Source organism: Pseudorasbora parva, chromosome 18 (genome assembly GCF_024679245.1).
Source record: "Pseudorasbora parva isolate DD20220531a chromosome 18, ASM2467924v1, whole genome shotgun sequence".
Lineage (NCBI taxonomy): Eukaryota > Metazoa > Chordata > Actinopteri > Cypriniformes > Gobionidae > Pseudorasbora > Pseudorasbora parva.
Window position 1 is genome coordinate 17,235,776 of NC_090189.1, and position 27,175 is coordinate 17,262,950.

Consider the following 27,175-nt stretch of genomic DNA (forward strand, 5'->3'; position numbering starts at 1 on the left):
GCAAACCAAACTGTTTTGAACTTTTGGCAATTAAATTAGTTTTTGGTAATGGTCCAGATATCATCGTTTTTGGATGTTATCGTCCCCCTTCGGCTTCAAGTGAAGCTATTACTTCACTTACGGACCTTCTCCATAACTGGACTAAATCAGAGCTTATTTTACTAGGGGATTTAAACTGGGATTGGTTATCACAAATGCCTGATCCACTCAAGGGTATTTGCGACTCTCTTTGTTTGGATCAATTGATAAATTTACCCACCCGGTTAAATCATAAAGATCTAGTTAAATCCATGCTACTTGATGTTATTTTAACCAATGCTCCTCATAGATTCACTGCGGTTGGAGTTTTTTTTGTAAAAATGTAAGTGATCATTGTGCAATATGTGTAAGGAATTGTAGGATTCCAAAGAGTAAACCACATTTTATTTTAAAACGACAATTTAAACATTTCAATGATCAAGCCTTTCTGCAAGATATTTATAATAGTGATTTATATGTTGTTTCACAGATACCCGATGTTGACATAGCATGGGAGTATTTTAAATGTACTTTTTTGACTGTATGTGACAAACATGCCCCTTTTAAAAGGTTTAGAGTAAGAAGTAGAGATAATCCCTGGTTTAATGAGTCAATATCTTCTCTTATAAAAAATAGAGATAATGCATGGGCTAAAGCAAAGAAAAATAATAATAATATGGATTGGGTAAATTATAGGACAATAAGAAATAACTGTACAAAATTGGTTTAAAAAAAATCTAAATGTGATTATTATTTAAATATGATAAATGAAAATTTGAACAATACGACTAATTTCTGGAAGTTGACTCAATCAATTGGTGGTCAAAAAAACTCCACCAGTCTGCCGGACTGTTTAAAAATAAATGAGAGTGTAATACAGGACAAAGAAAATAGTGTAAAAGCTTTTAATAACCATTTTATCACTGCTGACTTAAGTACAGACTTTAATAATTTAAAGGAACATAATGTAGAAGGCAATGTGGCAAATGCTTCGTGTTGTTCTCAGCTGTTCACTTTTACTCCTATTTTGGCTACACAAGTTTATAAAGCCTTATCTAACTTGGATTGTGAAAAATCTGTGGGATTTGATAAAATAGAGCCTTACTTATAACAGAGCCCATCACTTCAATTTTTAATTTAAGTGTAAAATCAAATGTTATTCCTCTTGCAAGGAAATCAGCTATGATTCTACCATTGTTAAAAGGTGGTGATCCATCTGAGATGAATAATTACCATCCAATTTCAAGGTTGTCAGTGATGGCAAAAGTATTTGAATCTTTTATAGATGATCAAGTAAAACAGTTTATTACTGAAAATAACATTTTAAATGAATTTCAATCAGGCTTTAGATCAGGTCACAGTACTATAACTGATCTCTCCAAAGCATTTGATTCTGTAGATCATAAACTACTGTTGCAGAGACTTAGTTGTGTGTGTTTTAGTGAAACAGCTCTAAATTGGTTTAATAATTACTTATTTGAAAGAACTCAATGTGTCTCAGTTGAACATTTTATATCTGCAGAGCAAACAATTAAAAAAGGTGTCCCACAGGGTTCAGTTTTAGCACCAATTTTATTTTCTATTTATATCAATGACATAGGTTGTGGGATAACCGCAGCTAGAATTCATCTATATGCTGATGACACAATCATTTACACAGCAGCACATTCTTTGAATCAAGCCATGGAGTTTCTGCAAGATTCTTTGCAACTGTTGTCAAATTTGAAACTGGTTTTAAACACACACACAAAAAAAATTATATGCTTTTCAGCCGTGGTTCCATTAAAACAGATTGCCCGATTTTAACTTTAGAAGGGGACTGTATAGAAAGAGTAAATTGTTATAAATACTTAGGCATATGGCTAGATGAAAAATTTGGTTTTTAATGTACAGATTGAAAATCTCTTGAAAAAGCTTAGACCTAAACTGGGTTTCCTCTTTCGTTTAAAGAAATGCTTTCCTTTAGAAGCAAGAAAAATAATTATTCAAAGTTGTTTCCTCTCCGTATTAGCTTATGGTGATGTGATTTATATGCATGCAAGTTCATCTTCTCTAAAAAAAGTTAGATTGTGTATACCATGCTGTATTGCGCTTTGTGACGAGTGCCTCTTTAAGCACTCATCATTGTAACTTGTACGAATTGGTGGGTTGGACTTATTTGTTTCAAAGGAGAAAAATGCACATGCTGATGTTTATTGCTAAGGCATTGTTAGGAAAACTACCAATTTATATTTGTCGTCTTTTATCGTATTACACCTGTACTAGCACCAGATCGAGAGTTAAATTGCTTTTAAAGGTTCCTATAGTACGTTTAGAGCTTGGTAAAAGTGCCTTCTCTTTCTATGCTCCCTGGTTATGGAATGAGCTGCAGATTATAATAAAATAGAAGCACTCCCCCTTTAAAAGTTTTAAAAATCTCTTATTGACCAATTTAAGGGAAACGTGTGTATGTTTTGTTAAAGGGGTACTTCAGCGCTGGGAAGATGAATCTGTATTTAAACTGAGTCATCAATGCAGTAGAAATGTGAAATTATTTTTGAATTTGGTGTCTTCTAGACTGAGAAAAGACAGAAAATGTATTTTTGTCCCATGGGGATGAAAGACTACAATTCCCAGAATGCTTCGCTGCCCTGTGAGGCCATTCCCAACACCACTAACTTCATTACTGTGACTGAGTTAGAGAAGACACTACAATTAAAAACTGAACGTGTCTGTTCATAATGAGTGAGTCACCGTGCGAGTGTCACAGCCCTGAGCACTAACTGCACGAGTGATGAGAGCTGAGGTAATTGCGACTACATTCGCGGCATACATTCACACAGGAGTTCAGTCTGGCACGCGTTTCAGTTCATGCCTTTGCAAGCTTAACTTTCATAGAAATGAATTTGAGAAGTTAAAAGACTTACATTGCTCACCATAGCTCCGTTTAAATGATCCTGTCTGCAAGCTGAGCTCTCCCTGCCAGCTGAGTGTAATCTCCCATCCCCCATGCGCAGATTCAAAACATGCTGAAATAGCTCCCTCTGCTGGCTGTAGTCTTTAGCCTCTGGGCAAACATTCCTCCTATGATGCAAAAATCGTCATTTTGCATCATAGGAGGAATTTTTCCAGAAATAAAATGCATAAATCTCTTGTCTCAGGGAGATATGAGGGGGGAAAGCACAATAATTTGAATATTCTCCAGGGTTTCTACTGATACAAAGCCATATGCTAATCGCTGAAGTAACCCTTTAAGTAGATTTTGTTGTTATTTTGAGTGCTGGACAAAATTTTATGAAAGATTCTGATTTTTTTAAATAAATTTTTGTATGTTGTTTATGTGAAACTTTCTGTGCTGCCATCTTGGCCGGGACTCCCTGGAAGAAAAGATTGTATATCTCAATGGGACTATCCTGGTAAAATAAAGGATTAAAAAAAAGAGTAAAAAAAAAAGTAGAGAGGTGGCTGAATACCAGTGCTCCAACTACTGGATCGATGGATAGCATCTCCACTGCTGGTGGACATCGTGGTGCAAGGGAGGCCTACACAGTTCGAGACAAATTCTGCTCGTATTTTAACTCTGAGGGACTTTTAATATAAAACCTTGAAATGGATTTAGAACAAAGTCGCCGCGGACAGGCGCCGAATAACGCCACCGGTGTGCGTACACTCATTGAAAACAATGTGTTCAAATTTTAAAGACGTGGCGCGCTGCCGAGCTCCGCGTCTGGTGTGACTAAAATATAAAATATCTTAAACTGTGTTCCGAAGATGAACGGAGGTCTTACGGGTGTGGAACAACATTAGGGTGAGTCATTAATGACATCAATTTCATTTTTGGGTGAACTAACCCTTGAATCAGCATATTGTTTAATGATTCGGATCGCCAATGTCACGTGATTTCAGCAGTTTGATTGATAAGCTGATTCATGACCGTTTGAATCTTTATTTGAGGTTTGAAAACAAACGCGGAAGAGAAGACAATGCTGAATAAAGTCGTAGTTTTTGTTATTTTTGGACCAAAATGTATTTTCGATGCTTCAAGAGATTCTAATTAACTAACTGATGTCACATATGGACTACTTTGATGATGTTTTTGCGTTTCTGGACATGGACTACAGATACTGTCGGACTAAATATAAAATATCTTAAATTGGGTTTCTGAAGATGAACGGAGGTCTTACAGGTGTGGAACAACATTAGGGTGAATAATTAATGACATAAATGTCCTTTTTGGGTGAACTAACCCTTTAAGTAATTAAATGGCTGTCTATGTGGGGTCAGAATGAAAGCTCTTGGACTTAATCAAAAATACTTAATTTGTGTTCTGAAGATGAACAAAGGTCTTACGAGTTTGGAACGACATGAAGAAGAATAATGACAGAATTTTAATTTTTGGGTGAACTAACCCTTGAAGTCTATTACAGATATAGAAACAGTATTCATTGTCATTCAGCTTGCATTCGAATGTTTACGGACCGCTCCAATATGGCAGCGGCTTCTCGGACGCTAATGAGGTCTCTATGGATATATATCTATATAAGGGACAGTCTCACTTTGCGCATGCGCATATGTGCGACCAGATGTTGCCGTCATGACGACGTCTATAGATACAAACACACACACTCGCTACTTTTAGCTGTTTTAGAGAAGGGGGCACTTGTTTTGTCATTTTGAACACAAAGTTATTTTTACGTTTTTAAAGTTTTTTTCGCCTGCATTACAGATCTTGTTAAACAAAACATGTCCGTTCTTCACAAAGTTGGGACAGTGAAATCCAAACAGGTATGTTTATAGCGAATGCAAATGAATAAAACTATTATTATCTACTATTTATATCTTTATCGTTTATTACTATTATTATTTTGAGACAACTACATCTTCGAGCTTTCAAGCTTAAGCCATCAAATACTATGACTTTAAAACGTTCAAACTTTAAACCTTATTTTCAAATTTAAACCTCTTGGCTAAACATTTAGTAAGACGACTGCTCTTTTACTTGAGAATTGCACTGCACTGTTGCCAAGACCATAAGGTTGATATTGTCTCTCTTAAATGCAGGCACCTAATGTTAACACCCAGCCAAAGGCACCTGTGACAAAGGGTGCCAAAGCTGCTGGAAAGAAAAAGGTAGCTTTTAAATCACTTTTCGTCCATATAGAATTAGATTCTTTTTCACATATCTTTCAAAATGATCTTGGGACTTCAAACTTCTTTTGTCATGTAGGATGAGGAGGAAGCAACAGACACGGCTGAAGGAGAGGAATGGATGCCGGGAAAGACTCTTGTGAAGCCTCCAGACCAGCTGGACTTAACTGAGGAAGTGTGTAAAACCTGGAGAGGACCTGTGGTCTGACCCTGCCAAAATAATGTCACATTTTAGTTGGGATGATTATTTATTCATGTCTATTTTTTGTGTTCATAAGGAGCTGAAGGAAGAGATTACCAGAGTACTAACAGCGAACAATCCGAATGCTCCACACAACATTGTCAGATATGGTTTCAAAGTAAACAGCTGCTTCGTCTCTTCATCTCTTTTTGAAATTGTTGTCCTTAACCATGAAGATTTAAAGTCGTCAGCCTGACAAATCCCTAAAATCTGTTGTCTTTTCAGGAGGGCTGCTATAAACCCATCGTCTTTGTAGATCAGATGGCAATTCACTTTGAAATAGAAGGGAATCTTGTGCACAAGGAATCTGATGAAGGTCGGAGATTGCTGGCTAAACAAGCTGAAAGGGAAGATGGCACAGGAGATGAGAAGCTGGACAATGTGGCCAAAGCTGGGAAGAAAGAGCGGAAACTTACCAACCAGTTCAACTTCAACGAGAGAGCCTCTCAGACTCTAAACAACCCTCCAAGAGTGAGAGACTGAACATTACTGATATTTTATCTGCTGTCAGTTTATTGCCACATAGTCATTTAGCAGATGGTTTTATTACAAGTGATTTGCAGTCCAGCATTTACAAGGGCGCAATGATGATAGCTCATAATCATTTGCATTTTCAGTTAATTTATAAGCCACTGTTTTTTTTAAATTAGTTTTAATAAGTATTATATTTTGCAGGATATAAGTTGTCAAACAGAACCTCCTCCTCGTGCAAACTTCTCAGCCACAGCCAATCAGGTAAGAAAATCTTTGCTTTTCCTGGACATTATTTTGAGCAACTTTGTATTTTATTTTTTATTTTTATTTTTTGCTGTGCCTGCAGTAAACCAGCACTATGTCTGTATTATGGTAAATACAGATTTGTACAATATCAGCATTCAGCAAACACTGCTCTTTCTGCAGTGGGAGATCTATGACTTTTATGTAGAGGAACTTAAGAGGCGGGAGAAAAGTAAAGAGAAGCAAGAAGGCCAGTTCCTAAATAAGGAGGAGGACAAAAGCAAGAAGAAGATGATTCAAGCAGAGACTCAGGTAGCTGGACAACAAATATGATCTGACACCGATTGTAATTGTACATACTTAGTACATAATATGTAGTACATAAAAGCATGTACACAATGATCAAGAAAATGTACAGTATTGTTATCACATATCAATAGTGTGATTGATTTGTTTAATGGATTGAGTTAAAGGGGGAAAAATCCTCTTGTACTTATAGAGTGATGACCTATCCCTACTAGCTCATGCGGCCAAGATCATTGAGCGTATGGTAAATCAAAATATATTTGATGAGGTTGCACAAGGTAATATGACATGTTTTATTTTCGGATATCTGACAGATTAACATATATTAAAAAATGTTTTAAAAGAAAGAGCATGCAATTTTCTGATGTAAAAAGCTTTACATCCAAATCTTAGATTTCATGTACTTTGAGGATGCAGCTGATGAATTTCGAGGAGAGAAGGGCACTCTTCTCCCTCTGTGGAAATTCCAGTATGATAAAACCAAAGGTCTGTGTGTGACTGCCCTCTGCTGGTGAGTTTCTTACTTTATTAAAACAATGTGCAGACATGAGTCTTTTTTAAGTAAAATAAAAACCACTTGTATTTGTTTATTTCTAGGAATCATAAATACAATGACTTGTTCGCGGTTGGTCTTGGGTCATGTAAGTTTACTATTTACTTTGAGAGAAAACCTTGGAAAAGTAATCATTTGTAAGCTAAATGACTCTAAAATGTGTTTCATCTTGTCCCTCAAGATGAATTTACCCAAGAAGAACGTGGCATGCTTCTCTTTTACACCCTGAAGAACTCCAGTTACCCAGAATTCATCTTTAACACCACCTCAGGAGTAATGTGTGTAGACATCCACGAACAACTTTCTTACTTAGTGGCTGTGGGTTTGCATGACGGTTGTGTCGCAGTGTACAACCTGAAGAAAAAGAGTGATCAGCCCATTTATAACAGCACAGCCTGCTCCGGGAAACACAGAGGTGCTGTGATGCAGGTATGCGTGAGGATGTGAGTCATGGGTTAAATAATAACAGCAAACCATCATTATTCATACCTATGATATGACAATAGAGCTGTATGTTCAATACAATGATCAAAATAGAATACTATTCTTGTTCTGATGTATCCAGTACAGTATTGTATACTGTGTGCAGTGCAAATTTTCTGTTTGCATAGAAATCTTGGATGACCTACTATATTTACCAAAATGTGCCATGACAGCCAGAAACTTGACTTGTGCTACAAATACATCAGAATATTAAATTGATACACTAAATTAGGTTTAATGTAATTTTTAAATACAATGTAGTATACTACATTTTCAATATCAGATGTTTGATTTTATAATTTTCTTTTAATGTAACGTCAGTGATGTCACTCCCTTAACGCAAAATTAAAGTGTTTACAAGTAACAAAAGGTCACCAAATGTTCATCACATTCAATTTCAACAAGTTAACATTGCACCCAAACGTTGGACATTTTTGCATCAACACTGTATGTGTAGCATAAAGTTTATCCTCTAAATCATTATGGAAGTCACTTGTCCCTGGAACTTGCAGACACACACTTTATAAGAGCCTGAGTGATAGATGCTTGAAGCTTTGCTGTTAAAGCAAGCTAAGGGTACCCAATGCTCTATCATCCCATTAATCATGAAGTTGCCAAATGACAAAAAAAATCTCAGATCTTTTATTCCTTTTTTGAAAACAGTATAACAGCCATTTTAAAAACTCTAGTTTATATTGGCTCACACCTAGCCTAGAAATCTAGACGCACCCTAGCGGCAGCAAATCTAATCTGCCCGCGAGTGTCTTGCTGTGGGTCTGGCTTGTCAGGCTAGCTCACACCTATATGATGTAACAAAACAGCAAATATCTATAAAATTCGATGTTGTTACATAAATATTACGGTATAGACCTAGACAGATTTTAAGCATGATTTAAACATTTAAACAGATTTAAACATGTCTGTGCTTATTGATCCAAATAATATACACTATTTTATAGTTTAAAAAAAAGTCAGCAGTTCTGTTTCCCTCTCTGACAGATTCTTTTGAACTTTCAATTAATTAAAGAATCCTTAAAAAAGTGTCATGGCTTCCACAAAAATAAAGTAGCACAATTGTTTCAAACATTAATTATAATAAAAAAAGTTTCTTGAGCACCAAATCAGTATTATTAAATGATTTCACAAGACTCATGTGACACTGGAGACTGGAATAGTGGCTATTTGTAGCGTCTATTTAATATTTCTCAATATAACTGTTTTACTGTATTTGTGATTAAATAAATTTAGCCTTGGTGAGCATAAGAGGCGTCTTTCAAAAACAATAAAATATTTTTTGAATGGTATTTAAAAAAATACATATTTTTATTCAACACTTCCCAATGTGTTTTTGGTCTTCATTGTAGGTGAAGTGGCAGAAAGATGATTTGGACGGTAATCACAACTTCTTCTCTGTGTCCGCTGATGGACGAGTGGTGTCTTGGACTTTGGTAAAGGTACAGAAGGAAACATCTTAGTGTTGATTCTAAAGCAAGTCATTAATGTAAGAGGTTAATAGATGCCAATCATTTGGATTTGGCATTTCAGCATGAACTAGTCTTCACAGACATCATCAAACTCCCAGCCATGGATAAAGTTCCTGATGATCTTAAGAATGTCCTCTCCACAGGTATGAACCAGATTAATTCTTAGAAAATGTGATATAGGCAACGTGGGGGAGAGGACGCTGGCGTCGTCTGTTCGCCGCTTCTCCACCCACAAATGATCATGTTAATGTACTATTAGATTTAGATTTTATTTTATTTCCTTATGTTTGTGACTAGTCTAACAGTCAGAGCTACAATTGGGGCTGTTGCTGATTGCTGGCAGCCACTGAGAGGACGTTGTTCCTCGTTTCGCCGTTTTCCACCGCTTCTAATGTTTACGTTTGAATTGCTGCGGTTGGTTGGTTCTGGTTTGGTGGACATTTGATGTTTCTCGTCGCGACTGCTCACTGGTGGTCTCCCTTGGGCTTAAGCTGCATGGTGGCTGAAGTTTGCACCGGGCTAGCGTCATCTGGGCCATCGTAATCGGCGTCCGGCATGATGTTGGGATGTTCCGCTTCTAGGCTGCGCCGCTGTTCCGTCCTGCATTGCGGCCGTGGAGCGGCTTGGACTTCTGCGCCGACCCCGGTGTGTCCACAGAAGTGCCCGAAAAAATGTTCTGCCTCCTGCATGGTGCTGCGGCGATCCCCATCGTTTGAATCGTCATGAAGACCCATCATCTGGTCTTCAGCTGTCCTGCCTCGGCGATGTCATTGGGACACTGCCGCTGGGAGAAATCTGAAACATGGAGTGGACCACAGTGTGCTGCGGAGCTAACAGAGACTTCCACCATCAGCTGTTTTCTGTTCACCATCAGCTCTGTTTCTGTTCACCATCAGCTCTGTTTTCTGTTTGTTTTCTGTGTTGGTTGATTGTTTGTAGTATTCTATATTTTTACTTGTTATTCATTTTTTGTTGTTATCCCCCCCCCCCCCCCTTGTTGCACTTTGAGATTCTTCGGAATGAAAAGTGCATTATAAATAAAATCTATTATTATTATTATTATTATTATTACCAAACTCACCAACTGGTCAGATATTACACCTTTTAAATATCTAATACATTCTTCTTCTTTGCACAACCAGTGTTTTTCTTTATCTTCTCAGTATTAGGACAAAGGGTGTGCTATATGCGGTGCCTTTAACCTCTTTAGCTGTGACTGTATTTACAATATAGTTAATGAAATATAATCACGGACACAAAATTTTCAACAATTCACTAAAAAACAACATTTCCCATACGTTATGCACATAATATGGATGTAAAGATGTTTTCACCGCCTGCCTCAACATTAGTCTCTAGCTGGTGTTTGCATTTAGATTTTCTATGAAAGTGTTTCATTCATGTTGATAGAGTATCTCACCTGTTGAGACTCAATGATAATTTAATTTCACCATAATAAATTGCAAATTACTTTTGTTAAATGTTTGAATCTGGTTTTAGCTTTTCAACAGTTCCATTTCCATATGTTCAAATTGTCAAATGTTTTTTTTTTTCTTCAGAAATCAGACAGAACAGAAATAAACTTAAAAAAGTTACAATGTCAAATGTAATAAATGTACAATAAAAATAGCATTAATTAATGTATTATCATCCTCACTAAAGATATTTTCTCTGTGGTTCTAGCTGGAACATCTTTGGACTTTCATAAACAAAAGGACTACCATTTTCTTGCTGGCACTGAAGCTGGAAAGATTTACAAGGTAATTCATATTCCACATTATCTATCTATCTATCTATCTATCTATCTATCTATCTATCTATCTATCTATCTATCTATCTATCTATCTATCTATCTATCTGTCTGTCTGTCTGTCTGTCTGTCTGTCTGTCTGTCTGTCTGTCTGTCTGTCTGTCTGTCTGTCTGTCTGTCTGTCTGTCTGTCTGTCTGTCTGTCTGTCTATCATTTTGACATACTAGACATAGTTTTGTTTCTCATCTGTATGTCACACTTTGATTGGTAAGACTTTTGTTCTAAATTACAAACATCACATACATACACATGTTCTCAATACACTTTCAAACGAATTTTACTACTACTGACTCCAACATCCCTCCACATCTACACAACACACTCACACATACTGTATTTATAACCCGAATTCCGGAAGAATTGGGATTTTTTTTAAAATTTAAATAAAATGAAAACTAAAAGACTTTCAAATCACATGAGCCAATATTTTATTCACAATAGAACAGAGATCCCATAAATGTTTAAACAGAGAAATTTGACACTTTTTTCCACTAATTGAGCTCATACTAATAACACACTGGAAGGCCTCCCTCCTCTTTAGCCCGCTAGACACGGTGTCCATGATTTCCTACAAGAACGTCAAATTTTTGCTCATCTGATTATAGAACAGATTTTCACTTTGAAACAGTCCATTTTAAATGAGCCTTGACCCGCAGGACACGACAGCGCTTCTAGACCAGGTTCACATATGGCTTCTTTTTTTGCATGATAGAGCTTTAGTTGGCATCTGCAGATGTTACAGCGGATTGTGTTTACCGACAGTGGTTTCTGGAAGTATTCCTGAGCCCATTTAGTAATGTCATTGACACAATCAGGGCGTAAGTGAGGCAGTGTCATCCGAAGGGCAGAAGACCATAGGCATCCAAAAAAGGTCTTCGGCTTTGTCCCTTACACAGAGAGATTTCTCCAGTTTCTCTGAATCATTTGATGATCTTGTACACTGTATGCAAATATGGTTTTGTCATTATATTTGCCATGTGCCTGAATTATAGAAATAAGACAATAGGACAATAAAAACAAATCGATAATTGTTAATTCTCTTTAACCTTTACTTAACCGACGAAAGTACAAAGAAAATATTTGTAATGTTTTCATTAGCCAAATTGATAGTATTTTGTAAATATAAACATATTGATTTTGATGGCTGCAACACATTCCCATAAAGTTGGGACAGAGTAAATAAATAAAAGTGAAAAGTTTTGAAACAGTCCACAATTAGCAGGTGAACTGATAATAGATAAGAGTATCATGTTTGGGTATGAAAGGAGCTTCCACCAAAGACTGTCTTTGCAAACAAAGATGGGTCATGGTTCACAACATTGTGCCACATTTCATGACAGAATTTCAAGTAAAATATCTAGCTTCCACAGACCACCTTTCATACCCAACTTACAAAAAAAGTGTAACTGGCGCAAAATATCACTAGAATGTAGCATAAGTGTTTTGAACTGCAAGAGGTGTTATACTTTTTGTGTAAGTTGAATTTTGGAAGGCGTTCTGATGGAAGCTAGATATTTTAGAAAAAGTTTTAAATATGGATATTTTTCCTACAAAACCCTACTTTTAAATATAAATGTGACCAATAATGATTGTATGTTTGTCTTTTACAGGGCTCTAAATACTATTCTAGCAAGTTCCTGGAGACGTATGATGCACACTTCATGACTGTTAGTCGTGTGAGGTGGAATCCCTTTCATCCTAACGTCTTCATCTCCTGCGGCTGGGACTGGATGGTGAAAATTTGGGATCACACAATTAAGTATGAGCACCATTCTCTACAGCTCTATATATAGACAGTCTAATTTAGGCAATAGCTCTCCATTAAAGGATTAGTTCACTTCAAAATTAAAACTTGCTGATATTTTACTCACCCCCATCTCATCCAAGATGGTCATGTCTTTCTTCATTCAAAAATAAATTAAGTTTATTAAGGAAAACATTACATGTTTCTCCTCCCCATTGACTTCTATTGCAACTAAAAAGGTAAAACAACAATGTTGGATGATTTTAAAGTTGAAGATGGAGCATTTTTTGATAAAGGGCGTTTGTATTCGCCCTTGCATGTTCGCTTGGGGCGGTACTTCTGCCTATGTCTAGTGTGATTAGACAATCACTGGGGTGAGCGCGGAGGAGCACAAGATAAGCAATTTAGGTTAAAAAGTATATATATATTTATTTATTTATTTATTTTAGACACAGTATTGTCATTTTAGCTGCTCTATTTTGACAATGAAAGACTAGCGCAAGAAAACAGTTGCTTCTTCCAGCAACACTCACACTTGAGTGTTTTACTTTACTTTGTAAGACTTTACTTTTACCAAGTGTTTTACTTTTTTTTTTCTTCATGTACATAATTTCTATTTACAACATTTCATATTTCTATATTCTGTAATTTTTGTTTTATACATTTTATATTTTAAACATTAATCTCATAGAATTATGCAATTTTATTTGCAATGTAAATGTACTCTATCCACCTTTGAGCTGCTTGCATAAAACTGTAATCTAAATGCTATTCCAGATGCTCTGTACTGTAGAGCAAAGACGAATTTTGTTGATTCATAAGATTCAGCACCATGGTTAATTCTTCATGCATTATTCTTTCACTTAAATAAACACAATGAGTTTGTCAGTGCAGAAATGTATTAGAATTAGATAAGAGGCTTTTTACACAGTACATGTTTTTCCATTCCACTCTGCTACTTTTCATAGTTTTGTCATTGTTAACGCACTTATGAAACGGACGTGTTTGATGGTCTCACGTCTTTTGCAGCATCTTGTGCATGACACGGCAGCCAAAAAATGTAACGCTAAAGTTACAATAGGTTAAACTTGTATCTCTAGACCTTCCATTTATTTTATTATTTTCACAACACAGAGGCCCTTAGTCTCTCTCTCTCTCTCTCTCTCTCTCTCTCTCTCTCTCTCTCTCTCTCTCTCTCTCTCTCTCTCTCTCTCTCCCTCTCTCCCTCTCCCTCTCCCTCTCCCTCTCCCTCTCCCTCTCCCTCTCCCTCTCCCAAAATCCCTTTTGGTTAATAATATTGAATTAATCTTTCTTTGGACTGCACATGTTAGTAGTGATGCAGTTAAGCAGTGTTTTTGGATGCAGTATCCCTAAACTGTCAGCAGAGAGCTCTAGTGCATTTCAACAGGTCTTACTAAGGTCTGAAATGGGTATTTGTAGGATCTGCAATGGCAGAATAAGCCATTAGAAATTATTTATTTTAACAGAAGTTGAGCCTAGATTGGAAAAGTTTACTGTATTTTTCCAATCTATGCTCAACTTCTGTTGTATGTTATATGTTCTCATTTCTAATGGCTTACTCTTCTATTGCAGACCATACAAATACTTCAGGAGGTAAAGTTCTATGGCAGTAAAACAAATCTGGATGGACAACAAATTTCACAAAAGATTGGTCAAAATCTGTGACTTGCTAATCACATGCTCATCACAAACAACAATTTTCACTTTCCCCTTCAGGTTGTAAAATCAAACACATATACTCAAAATGAAAGTCTATGGGGTAAGGTGTTCCAGGGGATTTAAAAGCTTGTACTATCGTTAAAGCACTTACACTACTGCGTTCAATTGATCAACAGTGACAGAAAATACATTTCTGTGTTCTACTTCTAATGTTGTTCTTATGAGTTTTTCAAATTATCAACGCATCTTTAAAATCAAGGTATCAGACGTGATATAAAAATGATATTGATGATATTGAGGCATGATATTGTCAGGTCTGGTGCTCAGGCAAGCATCAGGAGATAAAGTCACCTCAAAATAAGCAGCAGTCTCCTTTCATTAGGATTATGTGGAACTATTGATTCAGATCCTGTTTCCTTTGTTCTAAATGATTGTGACAGTCTTGCCTGGGGAAGACCTAAAAATATATTTTTAAGATGTCTCTGTTATATTTCACATCTTTAGAGATCAGTTATTTTATGACTGCCAACATTTGAACATTAGATGAATTAAGAATGGGAGCGATTTAGTTTCTGTTAACTTTTTGTTTTGAGTGAATAGTAGCTTATCTGAAGTATTCTTCATGCATGTCTATACATGTTTCTTGCAGGTCTCCCATTTTCACCTTCGAACTAAAAACTTCAGTGACAGATGTGGCCTGGGCTCCATACTCCTCCACTGTCTTTGCTGCTGTCACCACTGATGGAAAGGTAAACAGCCAACGACTCCTATAATACAAACACAATGGTAAAATGTAATTGCCATCAAATTCTATTTTAATAATAATAAGAAACAAAATAATCCATCCATCCATTTCCCAAACTGCCTTTTCTAATAACAATTATTAGAAGGCCGTCTCCCTAATATCACTTCCAGAAGAAACCTATTTCAGCAGGCGCTTTGCGCTTCAGTGAGTAAACAGTCATGAGCATTAAACTTAGTAACTGTCATGAAAATCAACAATGAACTTTGCAGTGTGTGATTCACACACGGACATTCACATGCCCCTCCTTATGAGGAGTTTAATGCTAATAAAACACAGTAGCAGACTGACAGTGGGACATCTTTCCAACTGCACTTAACTGCACCTGTAAGCTGCAGCGCACACATTCACTCTGCTTGTGCGAATCAAGACCCAAGACATCTATCCTGTGGCCCATCATTAGCAATTAGTCTCAAATCACACAGCTAGTCTCAAGCACTTGTCTAAGGCTGCTTCAGGCATCACTTGTCAGTCTTGGCGTCTCAATGGGTTTGAACTGCTGTGCCATGGCGGCTTTCACTGTTATTTGCTAACACTGTTACTTCGACAGGCTAAATTACTCCTGCCCTCTACAGCGTGATCCAATAAAGACCACACTCTGTTCCCCAGCAAAACCAAACAACTCGAATGCTGCTTTACTGTGATGCCAGGGATACAATGTCAGCAACTGGTTGACAAGCTGAAAATGTATTTATTTTTATTTATTTACTTGAATTGATTTATTTGTATGTATTATCATCTGGGCAAATATTGTGTGCTGGTTTAGATTATTATGTAGTAAAAAATAATTATAAAAACAAAATACTTTTTTTTCCCCAATATTTTGAGATTTGGGTTTTAACTATTAGCTATCGATCTATGTTATGTTTCCAAACTTATTACCACACAGCACAAACTATACATCAAAACCTGGCAAATCTGGTATCATTGGAGAAAACAAGTTACTCCAATCAAAATATGTCAACCACACCCAAAGTTATAAGCGTTGAAAAAAAAATCTCCACTAGGTGGTGCTCTTTGAAACTTCTCAGGCTACTTCAGGGCATTGTGGTGATGACCCATACCAAGTTTCGTAATGATCTGTTCATGCGTTCATAAAATACAGCATTTTAGCACATCATTCAAAATGCGCCGAAACGCTACATGCCTCAGATCATGCTTGTGATGACATGTACCAAGTTTGGTTTGAATATGATAAAGCGTTGCAGAGATATAGCCTTTAGTGTGTTTTTGCAACCGCTACGTAAAATTTGTTCGCGCGTTTAACGAAAACTATTTGACAAATCAACTTGAATTCCATACATTTTTGTCAGCATTGTCTGAAGATGACCTGGTTCAATTTTTGTGTAAATCGGACCAACGGCCTAGGAGGAGTTTGAAAAAGTTGGTTTTCAGTTAATTAAAAATAGCGGGAAAATTTACATAAAAATTACGCCATAAGGGGGCGTCATCGAATCGGCTTGAGCCAAGGAATAAGAAGACGCTTTGCGAACCCTGTGGCCAATTCATTCCAATTATCAATTCTCCACACACTTTTAAAACAATTCCCACATGTACTGACAGGGGAGCTGAAGCTCATTATAATATGCAAATCTTATCCAATCATAGTAGTGGGCGTTTAGTCTTCAGTGCAGCACGTCCATAGAAACTGAGCGTTCAGGAGAGATCCTCAAAACCAGTGTAGAAAATAGCCTATTACTTATTCACTAGGATGTTTTTGAATGTAAAAAACATGCAAACGTCATTAGTTGACCTCAGACAACAGCAATAAAAAAGGACTGCTTTGGACTGTGGGATTTGATGTATGCCAGTTTTGCACTAGTATTGGAAACAGTACACTGACTCTCTGCCACAACGAAAAGTGAGAACGCCCTCTTAAAACCAGCCATGGTACTAAGCTCTTTTCCATGCAAAGACCATTTTTATAAATCTGAATGTTGTCTGGATTTTAGTGTACGCACACTCTAAAATCAAATCTGTTGGTATGCACGTTTTATAAATGGGGCCACAGATCTTCTGTCAGCAGGCTGCCTCAGCTATTTCTAAATGCCATAAAAAAATTAATTGCAGGCAAACCTACAAAAATAAACATTGCTGAGATATTTTGAAATGACATAACACAAAATGCTAATGCAATAATTGCTATTTGCTTTAAAGGGGCTCCCTTCCTTCAAGCTCTTAGCTCCAAAGATGTTGTGTTAGATTTGGTGTTACTCCTGCAGTTACAGATGGCACCATTAGTCCTGACGTGGTGTGTGTCCTCTGCATCGTTGCGTCAGCTGCCCAGAATATCATCGGTCTGTTAAGATAGATTCACACTTACTGACTAATTATGAGCCAATCTGCTTGACAAATATTTACTAATGAGTATCCAAACCTGTGTCCTGTTTTCCTCATCTCCCATCTCTGTCTTTCATATGCCAGAGCAGAGACCATGCTTAGGTGGGCAGCATGATACATGAATGACAATGAGGAAGATGGGAATTATAATCACCCATCCTTCACTCACTCACTCCTCTCTCTCTGAATCATTTGGATTTTTCAGAGTGAATGTTGCAGAAGATGAAATACTGTCATCCACAGACTTCATCTGTCGCCTAGGGCTCTGTCATCCTCAGAGACATCTGTATCTGTATTTCTTTATCTGTATTTCTGAGATATGTACATTAATTGAATAATTTATTTAATTATACATTTAAATAAATATATTACATATTCATACTACCTCACTATATGTACACACTATCACAGAATTAATACGATCTTCTACAGCAGATGGTCTGCATTATTACACCTCCACAGTCACATGCATTCTTGTGCTCATACATATGAATATATTGAATGCAAGCGTGCACACAAACTCAAATGCAAAGCAAGAGAATACATTATAGAGGTGCTAATGCCTGCTTCACACTGAAAACATAAAAATATAAACGGATGCCACATATATTAATGATAAATACTAAAACTTCTTGCTCCTATTTTTCTCTCAGGTTCATGTGTTTGACCTCAGTATCAACAAATATGAGGCTCTCTGCCAGCAAAAAGTGGTGTCCAAGAAGACCAGGCTCTTGCACATTGAATTCAACCCCGTCCATCCCATCATCATCGTGGGCGATGACCGCGGCCATGTCATCAGCCTCAAGCTCTCGCCCAACCTCCGCAAGAAGCCAAAGGTAAGTGATACACTAGTATTATGTAAAGGCTGCTAATGAAATAATATTTCATGTGTCTGAATTCTGATATCTGCATATTTGTGATTGCTTCAGACATGAATGTACAGCACACGCACAACCTACTGCGGTTTAGCCTGGTTACTGAACGCCTCAGTTTAGCTATGTGGCAATCAGATGAGAGTGTGTCGGGAACACATTAATATGAACACGTGCAGAATGTAAATTTAAATATAATTTGTTTGCTTGGCATTAAAAAATATTAATTCATGATTATCTATCAGTTAGTGCATGGTGGGAAAAAGGCTTTCAGAACAAAATGATGCAGAGAAAAAAATGATATGATTGAAAGTCTTTGAAATTTTGCAGTGATTCCAGAGTGAATGTGTAAAATTATGTAAATAATTCAGGTTTGCATTCCAAATCATTTCTGAAATGTACCAATTCTAGATACATTTCCTCACAATTTAAAGGTTAAATGTATTATTGATAACAATTGATCCTGTTTTCAGTTATTCAGTGAATCAATTAGCCCCTCCCCCAAACTTACGCCATTGGTTGAATTTACACTCCCAATTGTCTCTGCACTCAGCCAATATGATACATTTCACCTTAAATGTTTAATGTACACTAATGTTAAAAAGAAAAGTGGGCTACAAGCCTGTATTTACTATGCAAAACTTGACCCCCTTGCTATATATGACCTAATTATCCTGATGAGGTTTCCTACTTTCTGTATTTGCTATAGTCTGTCTGTAATGCATGCGTCACCATTTATTTTTCTTTAATCCACCATTCTTTAATCTATACACTGTAAAAAAAATCATGTCTCCAATTGAAAATTTTCTAGTGACTGATCACATCTAAATTTGTCAGTTGGCTAAATTGAATTTCTGTGAATTGATGCAATTTAATTAAAAGAAATTAAATTTGGCCAACTGAAAAAATTATGATGTGATCAGTCACTAGAAATTGTTTACAGTGTATGTTAGTTTAATTGTTTAGTGGTCTATAATGATTTAGGTTATTTTTATTAATTTTGTTAATGCAACCTGTGTGTGAAAGTACTCAGCGCTTGCATACTCATTTGTGTTCTTCATCGTTTCCTTTCTACATCTAAAGAAATGAACCCACTGGCTGATCATGTGCCCTTAGCTTATTCAGGAAGATAGTAAATAACAATGGCAGCTCTTAATTAAAATCTTTCGGCCTCACAGACAAATTGCTGTTTGTTACAGGAGACTTGTGAAATGTTTAATTTGTTGTTTAGAGATCTCAGTCGATGCCAGCGCTTAGTGTAGATATGTTCTGTTTGTGATAGTCATTATATTTGATTGACTGAAATTGTTCATTCTAATGACGCACAGTGTCATAGGGTGAGTGGCTGTGTCCACTAATGCTTTTGATTAGTAAGAAGCTGAATTTCTGCCATGGCTGTACTTACCTTCTGTGAACTACTGGAGTGCAATGTGTTTCAATATGACTGATGAGAGTCAGCAATGCAACGCATTCACTGTCTCCTTAAGTCATTAATCACCAGCTTTCCACAACTTAATGTCTTTATTGCTTCTGAAAGAGCATGCTTACTCCCCTGATGCAGTGGCTGACCTTAAATGGCTGGGCAAATTAATTTAAAACGGACATACATTTCTGTTTTGCCTCATCAAGAAGCTGATTTGCATCTGATATTATGTATTGTGTATTGATATTGTGTATTTCTGCACATTTTTTTTAAAATTCTCTTCACATTTTCAATTAAGGCAAACTAGTCAGTTCCGCATATTACTCATGAACCCTCCCCCAAATTAGTGAGCAATCACTGCAGGTGTTTAATTGTGATTTATTGATATGTAAAGATCAGGATGGCCAATACTTATAGATTTTCCTGGATATTAAAATAAGGTAAGATAAATTGTTTTAAAATATACATTTTAATTTTATGAAATTATTTTAAATATTTATATATATAATCTTTTTTCATAACCAAAGATATGGGGAGGTTGAAAAACCTTACAGTTTTTCAAACCAAATCTTTAAACTACATTCACAAAACGGAGAAGCAGAAAAAGTGATAGAAGATTGTTTACCTAAATGTAAAAGAACATGATCAAAAATTAATCAGCATATAAATCAAAACCAAATTAAATTTTGTACACATGAAAAGGATACAACTGTGAAGCTTTGGGGTTTTAGATGGACTTGATCTACTCCTCTCGCTCTACTCTTCTATGCACTCTTCTACTCATCTTGGTCTTAATCAACATTCTTATTCTGATCCGAAAGTTACTTTTTGTTTTAGATGAAAAGTACTCATATTCAAACGTTGATTAAAAAACTGCATATAAGAAAATAAAATGGAAAGAGTTAAAGTACAGTTAAAGGTATATTTCAAGTAGGCTATAAAAAATTATATATAAATAGGAACATAGTATACCTTAAGTACAAAAATGATATATCAATAGTAAACTATAAGTATGATGTTGTTCACTTAAAAAAAATAAGTACAAGTATACTTGCAGTATTAAACTACTAAACTAGCAGTTTACTGAGAGAGTATGCTTCAAAGTGTACTTTAATAAACTAAAAAATCTACTACAAGTATTAAAATAGTAAACAAATAATATACAAGTTTAATATTAGTACAGATGCAGTACAAATGAGAAATGTAGTGGTGAACTACTGTAGTTTTGTGCTTAACGTTTACTACTATTACACTTATGCAGTGTATAACAGTATAGTTTTTAATTTGAAAGCCACGTTTCTAGCATCTGTAAAACTGCGTTCTTCCATCTTAAAATTATATATAAATTTACACATTCTTTCAATGCAAAATGCTGAACAGTTCATGACCTCACGGCTAGATTATTGTAATGCTCTACTGGGTGGCTGCCCTGCTCGCTTAATAAATAAACTGCAGCTGGTCCAAATCACATTTATCGAGTTCTTACTAGAATCAGGAAGTACGATCATATTAGCCCAGTTCTGTCAACACTGCATTGACTCCCTATTAAACATTGTATACATTTTAAAACCTAGTTTATTATTTACAAAACACTAAATGGTTTAGCTCCCCAGTACTTTAGCTAGCTCCAGTTGATAATACCTAAAGTATCAAAATGAACTGCAGGTGGTCTATCCTTTTCTTATTTAGCACTACACTGTCCGGGAAGCAGAAACTCTTGTCAGTTTAAATCTAGACTAAAACCACGTATCTTTACTATGGCATACACATAGAACATTATCAAATTTCTATTATTATCTCTATTATTCACATCCCTGAAGTGTTGGCAAAGACCGTGTCAACTAGACTCTCTCCTGTGAAGGCCACCTTACCCTTCCCTCCCCCCCTGTACAGATAAAAACATATGCACACATTCATATTCAAATGCTCTTGCCTATAGGCTAAACACAAAATGCTTGTGTACATGCTGTCACAGTTTTTGCAGATTCCCCTTGTTTGGGGTTTGCCCGGGGATGATGATGATGATGATGATGATGATGATGATGATGATGATGATGATGATGATGATGATGATAGTATAGTTTCAAAACCTATTTCACGGTTTATGTTCTCTGGCCATCAAGTTCTGTTGCCGTGCGAATGGGCTTCCAGAACGCATTAGGGGTTCTGTTTTAGTTGAGGAGGTGTTTAAGTGGCACCAAATTAACAAATCAGTTTTTATAACTGATTGAAATGAATCAATCAAAACCCTACTTTAGCTTTTCTTCTAAATCAAAATTAATTTCCTATTATCACTGTAAAGCTGCTTTGAAGAAATCTGTGTTGTGAGCGCTATATAAATGAAAGTGGCTTATAGAACAATTTTATATACTTATTGTATCATTTTATATACTAAAAAGTTGGCCAATTTAGTCCCAAATAGTATTAAAATAGTACTCTTACAACTAGTAAATTGATATTTGTACATGTTTTACCCAAAGTATACTTAAAATATCATTGATCTTTACTTTAGTATACTTTTTTGTAAGGGTAATGCAAATCAAATACTTCAAAATAGTATCACAAAATAAAGGAAACAAAACAACTTATGTAATACCTTTATGGAGGACTGTGATGATATTGATTATTTGGATAAAGTGCTTGACCTTTGCAGGTTTCCAGTCGTGCTAATGTAAGTCTCAGTCAATGCTCACTGAAGCCAGACATGTATACCTGTCTACACGTTAAAGCAATGGTTGTGGGACCCATGGGGTGGCATCTGAAATGGTGACTGAAAACAGCATGTTCCAAACTCAATAGAATCAGTCAGCTGTTTTCCAGGTCAGGACATTATACCAGGTCAGGACAACACACACATATCTCACTCCCATGAGCCTTCAAAATGCTTTCTTCCAACACATCAATCTGTGTCTGTGACTTATCAAACAGAGCATCCATATTACTCATGTAGTAAATTCTCCATTTACAGACTTTTATATTCACTGCATGTACAGCTGGGTCAGTTTGCTGTCTCAGCTGCTGAAATTATTTTTTAATCTATTTCGTTCCACAACAGTCTCAACTCACAACAGTCAGCCACTTTTTTTTTAGAAAACTCTGCAGTTTTGCAATAACAGGGTAACTGAATAAAATGTAATTGTACAACACTGACCACAATTACCATAAACATTATAAGTCCTCTTGGCAAGAGAGTCACTTAATAGCAGTAAAATCTTCCTCTTCACTTACATAAGAAGTCTGCTGATTCTCAATAATCGGATTCAGATGACACCGTTATTAGGAAATTAGACTAATATCTGCAGCTACATAAGTAATTTCTATTCTGTATCAGAATGAATTTAGAGCTGTTTATATACAGTACTGTATACACACACAATTATTTGGGCTCAGTAAGTTATAAAAATGATAATAATCTAGGCTGCATATTTCTCAGCATACTGTATTTTAACCCCTAGTGGATTGAAGTTTTGGGGCCCTGTAGAAGTTTTGACATGCACTGACATTTTTGCTTTTTTTGAGTTGCTTGTAAACATACTAATGGAAAAAGTGTCATTACACTGTATTCAGCACAAACTGGGCTAGCATAATATGTGAGCAACATAAGTGTACATGCTTGTATTTTTAAAAATGTTAGACACTTGTATAAGCCCACAAAACAAACAATAGATATTTGTCCACAAGACTTTTAACTAATGGGTGTTGTTGCCTAGACTTTTCACTTCAAAAAGATGTAATAATCATCAAGCCTACTCATTCACATAAAACAATATATTGGTTTAAATTTTGTAAGACACTTTTTCTTTACGAAGTCCATATGCGAAGAGGCACGAACGATCATGAATAAGGCTGTGATTTATACCTGAGCCGCATAATGAATGAGCCTTTGAGACGGTTTCATCAAACGCACGTGCGTTGCCACGGTTACGCACCTGGCCTGAAGTTAACTTCCAGTCTGTGTTTGTTTATCGTCTGGCTAGTGGATAGTATGGTGCACACTACTCAGTAGAAACACATTTTCTATGTACTTTTCTTGGATAATGTGATATAAATATTAATGATCAAGCAGAGAGCATATGACGTTTGCCAAACTCTATATTGCAGTCAGAAATAGGAGATTATTTATAATAAACATGATGAAACAATAAAAACATATAAATTAAGATGATGTTTCACAATTAAAATGAAATATGATAATGCATAAGAAAGACAACACAGCCTTGTTGGTGATTCTTTATGGACGTCTACTGGAAGTTAAGTTTGGGCCACACAAGCGCGCATGAGCAGTAACGTTTGTTTATGTTGTTGCTGTTGAAACCATCTATAGAGCATGTAAATGTTAATTTGCAGTTTAATATGTCATGCAGGATTTATGTTTAAACTGTCTTTTTGCGGTGTAATATTCATAGACACTAACTGAATAACGTAACTTACCATCATTGGCTGAATCCTTTGCTCTTAGAAATAAACAGCTTTTCTTCTGAGGTAAATTATTCTAGGATCATTCCTCTCTGTGTCTCAAAAAATGTTAAATACTTTTTCTTCAAATCGATGTGGGCGGTGATGGATCACGTCAGTATTTGACTTTCAAAAGAACGCGTGCTCCATGGGAGCTTTGCCAACCTGAGAGTGTATTTTAAAGATAATATTGTAAAATACAAATAGATCTTTATTGGAAAGGGTTTGGAAAAAATCCTTTTCATGCTTGAACCATGAACAAGTATTGCACATTCACCTGTTTTTGTAAAATTGACTTTAAAAAAAGATTAATATTTCATTCATGTTAACTTCATCATGAATGTGTGGTGTCACTCTTCATTTTAGTGTGGTTTATGTATTGTAACTTATATTTTATGACAATTTTTGTAACAGAAAGCAATTTTTAATAGTCTCCCACTGATTTCTACTGGTTGTTTTTGCGGGTGGGGGTGTGGGGCAGTGTGTGAGCATCAGCGTTCCACATTGTGGATTTGTTTAAGCATTGCCACTTAATTTCTGTGTATTCATCACTGTGTTGGATTTAGTGGTTTTATTAGAATTTTTGGCGCCACTTTATATTAGGTGGCCTTAATTACTATGTACTTACATCAAAAATAAGAACAATGTACTTACTGTGTTCCAATTGTATTGCAAAGCACCTTTGCTGATATTGAGGTGGGGTACGGGTAGAGTTAGGGACAGGTGTGGTGATATAGGTCAGTTTAAGGGTAGGGTTAGGTGTAAGGGAAGTGCCAACTGTGTAATTACAAATGTAACTACAGAAATTCATTACAGACGTAATTACATGCAGGTATTTTTTTTAAATGTAAGTACAATGTAAAAACATGTATGTACACAATAAGTGCATTGTATTAAATTATTAATTAAAACGTTACTACATAGTAGTTACGGCCACCTAATATAAAGTGGGTCCGAATTATTATATAAAAAATAAAAATAAATGTAAGTATCAATTTGATCATTTCCCCTGTTAATTTCCAATTTTGGCTCTGGGGAGATCTCGAACATCCTGAGTGTGACTTTTCACAAAGTCATTAGGTCTCATGCCATTTAGATAAAGGGACAATGTTTATTATCAGTATTTCAGAAAGCTTATTTTGGGGTCGCAAGAGAGCCCAACAGCAGCTGGTAACCACCCCAGATACTGACTGCTACTTTTGTTACCGACACCCCCTTTGTTCAGGGACTCATTATTCCATTCCTGTTTGTCAAATATCTGTGAAATTAGTTTTTTGCTGAGTTTATAGATGTTTGTGCACCACAAGGCTAAACATTTTTTCAAGCTAATGAGGTCAACAAAGATGGTCTGAAGGTTATATATTTTCTTCTTCTGTTGATTTAAAAAAGGCAAAGACAATCATTAAAAAATAAAGCATTCTGTCCCTAAATGTTTGATTGACATTTCTCACTCTCTCAAATGCATTTTCCTAACTGCGCTCCCTGGTTAAGATTTGAAGGATTCCATGAATAGCTGTAACCTTGAGCTACTTAGTAGAGCTCATTGAAGATCCCTCCACTACAGCTCTGTAGATATGTGAACATTAGCATTCTGCAGAGCAAATTTAGCAGATGTTCTCAGAGTGATAATCAGACTCATGATTGCTGAAATGATTGACAGGAACTGCAGAGTGTTTCATTTGAGCAAGTGAATTTCTCTGTTAAGTAGCTGGTCTGGTCCGGTTTAGTTCATTGCGGTGTTGGTATGATCAGCATGCATAGTGATCTTTGATTACCACCCCCACCCCCCAACAACAACAACGTGTCACTGTAATCGCCTCAGACAAATGTCATGCGAGATTAGAGCGAGTCTCTGATGGTGTCGTCCGCCACAGCACACAGAGGAAATAACACCTTGCTAACACCTCTCTCATTACCTTTGCCAGTCGAGATGGAAACGTTTAAATGAGAGCTTCACACTGAGAAGTGTTTGTGATTGTTACTGGCACCCCTGGGTCAGTCCTCTCACTACCAGCAGCTGACTCATCTCGTTCTCTTCATTTCTCTCTTTGGCTCTGCAGGAGAAAAAGGGTCAGGAGTTGCCGAAGGGACCGGAGGTGGAAATAGCAAAGATGGAGCAACTGTTAAGCTCGCTGAGATAACCTGGCCTGAGTCATTACAACTGAGGCGAAGTAAGACCAGGACAACTGCAAATATATATGTGTTCCTCTTGTTATTGTCTAGAAATGTAAGGATACCTAAAATAGTCTTACAAGTATGCCTATAAGGTAGGTCATAACTTTACAAATGTTAAAAAAGACCAAGATTTTGTATGGATATTTCAATGTATTTATTAAACATTCATGATCTTAATCTATAGCAATTAATTTTCTCTGATATTCTCAGGCTGTGGCTGACAGGGAGGGTTAGGGTTAGGTCGTATTGCGGTGTCCCCTCAGAAATCTACACCCACCCTCCACCCCCCAGAACACAATTTTAGCCCTGCCCCAGCGGAGGTCTGTGCAAGCCACTGTTCTCAGGAAAAGATGCTAGTTTATCGATTACTCAGACTTGTGCCATAAACAGAAAACTACAATAAACATGCATTTTGTATTCCTTTTTCAGACAAAAAGCAGCACAATTCAGTTCTTATTAAAATTGTATTCTCGCACTTGAGCTTTTATTTGTTTTCACATGCTAATTAGCACAGCGCAATTGCTAGCTGGTTAGCTGCAGGTGTGGGGTTTCACTGACGCTGTCAGGCACTACCAAATGACTCTAAAGAGGGCATTGAGAGTCTCTTTACATAAAACACTCAGGCAGAGTGGGTCAGTATAAGAGAGCTCAGGTGCAGTCCCAGCAGCCCACGCTCAGCCAACTCACTCCTCATTCTTGAGTGTTTTAACATGTCACCCTAATTACGCAGGCCTCTATGAATAGTAAAGAAACACCTGTGAAATCATTTTTGAAAACACTACTAATTCCTGACAGTCCATGTCGCCTAATCCGCAGTTGATCGTTGCAGAGAGTACGAAATGTACAAATCAATCTCTTTCCAATTTTTCCCTCATGCCGTCAGCAAGTACCTCTGTTCGTTCCTCTGATGCGCGTTCTCTAGAGACAGCACCGGGACGCTCTCCT

The 27,175-nt window shown here is 36.4% G+C and overlaps 1 protein-coding gene across 2 annotated transcripts; it reads left to right on the plus strand.

The window, feature by feature from the left end:
• The first annotated feature begins 4,602 nt into the window (after positions 1 to 4,602).
• Positions 4,603 to 27,094, plus strand: dnai1.2 (dynein, axonemal, intermediate chain 1, paralog 2). Of its 2 annotated transcripts, XM_067424046.1 has the most exons (19): positions 4,603 to 4,782; positions 5,059 to 5,127; positions 5,225 to 5,320; positions 5,424 to 5,504; positions 5,612 to 5,857; positions 6,062 to 6,121; positions 6,287 to 6,415; positions 6,603 to 6,687; positions 6,803 to 6,920; positions 7,007 to 7,050; positions 7,144 to 7,391; positions 8,810 to 8,899; positions 8,991 to 9,072; positions 10,613 to 10,689; positions 12,350 to 12,498; positions 14,813 to 14,912; positions 17,959 to 18,141; positions 26,116 to 26,226; positions 26,441 to 27,094. In XM_067424046.1, the coding sequence occupies exons 1-18, from the start codon at positions 4,741 to 4,743 to the stop codon at positions 26,194 to 26,196; spliced, it is 1,980 nt and encodes a 659-aa protein (XP_067280147.1). In that variant the 5' UTR covers positions 4,603 to 4,740; the 3' UTR covers positions 26,197 to 26,226; positions 26,441 to 27,094. The 2 variants fall into 2 exon arrangements, with proteins under 2 accessions (XP_067280147.1, XP_067280145.1); XM_067424044.1 differs by having other exon boundaries at positions 26,116 to 27,094.
• Positions 27,095 to 27,175: the final 81 nt, after the last annotated feature.

Excerpts from the sequence above, each read along its gene's own strand:
- dnai1.2 (XM_067424044.1), top strand. The coding sequence starts at position 4,741 with ATGTCCGTTCTTCACAAAGTTGGGACAGTGAAATCCAAACAG. Across the intron at positions 5,505-5,611 it reads TTGTCAGATATGGTTTCAAA|GAGGGCTGCTATAAACCCAT; the intron begins GTAAACAGCTGC and ends TTGTCTTTTCAG. Across the intron at positions 7,051-7,143 it reads CGCGGTTGGTCTTGGGTCAT|ATGAATTTACCCAAGAAGAA; the intron begins GTAAGTTTACTA and ends TTGTCCCTCAAG.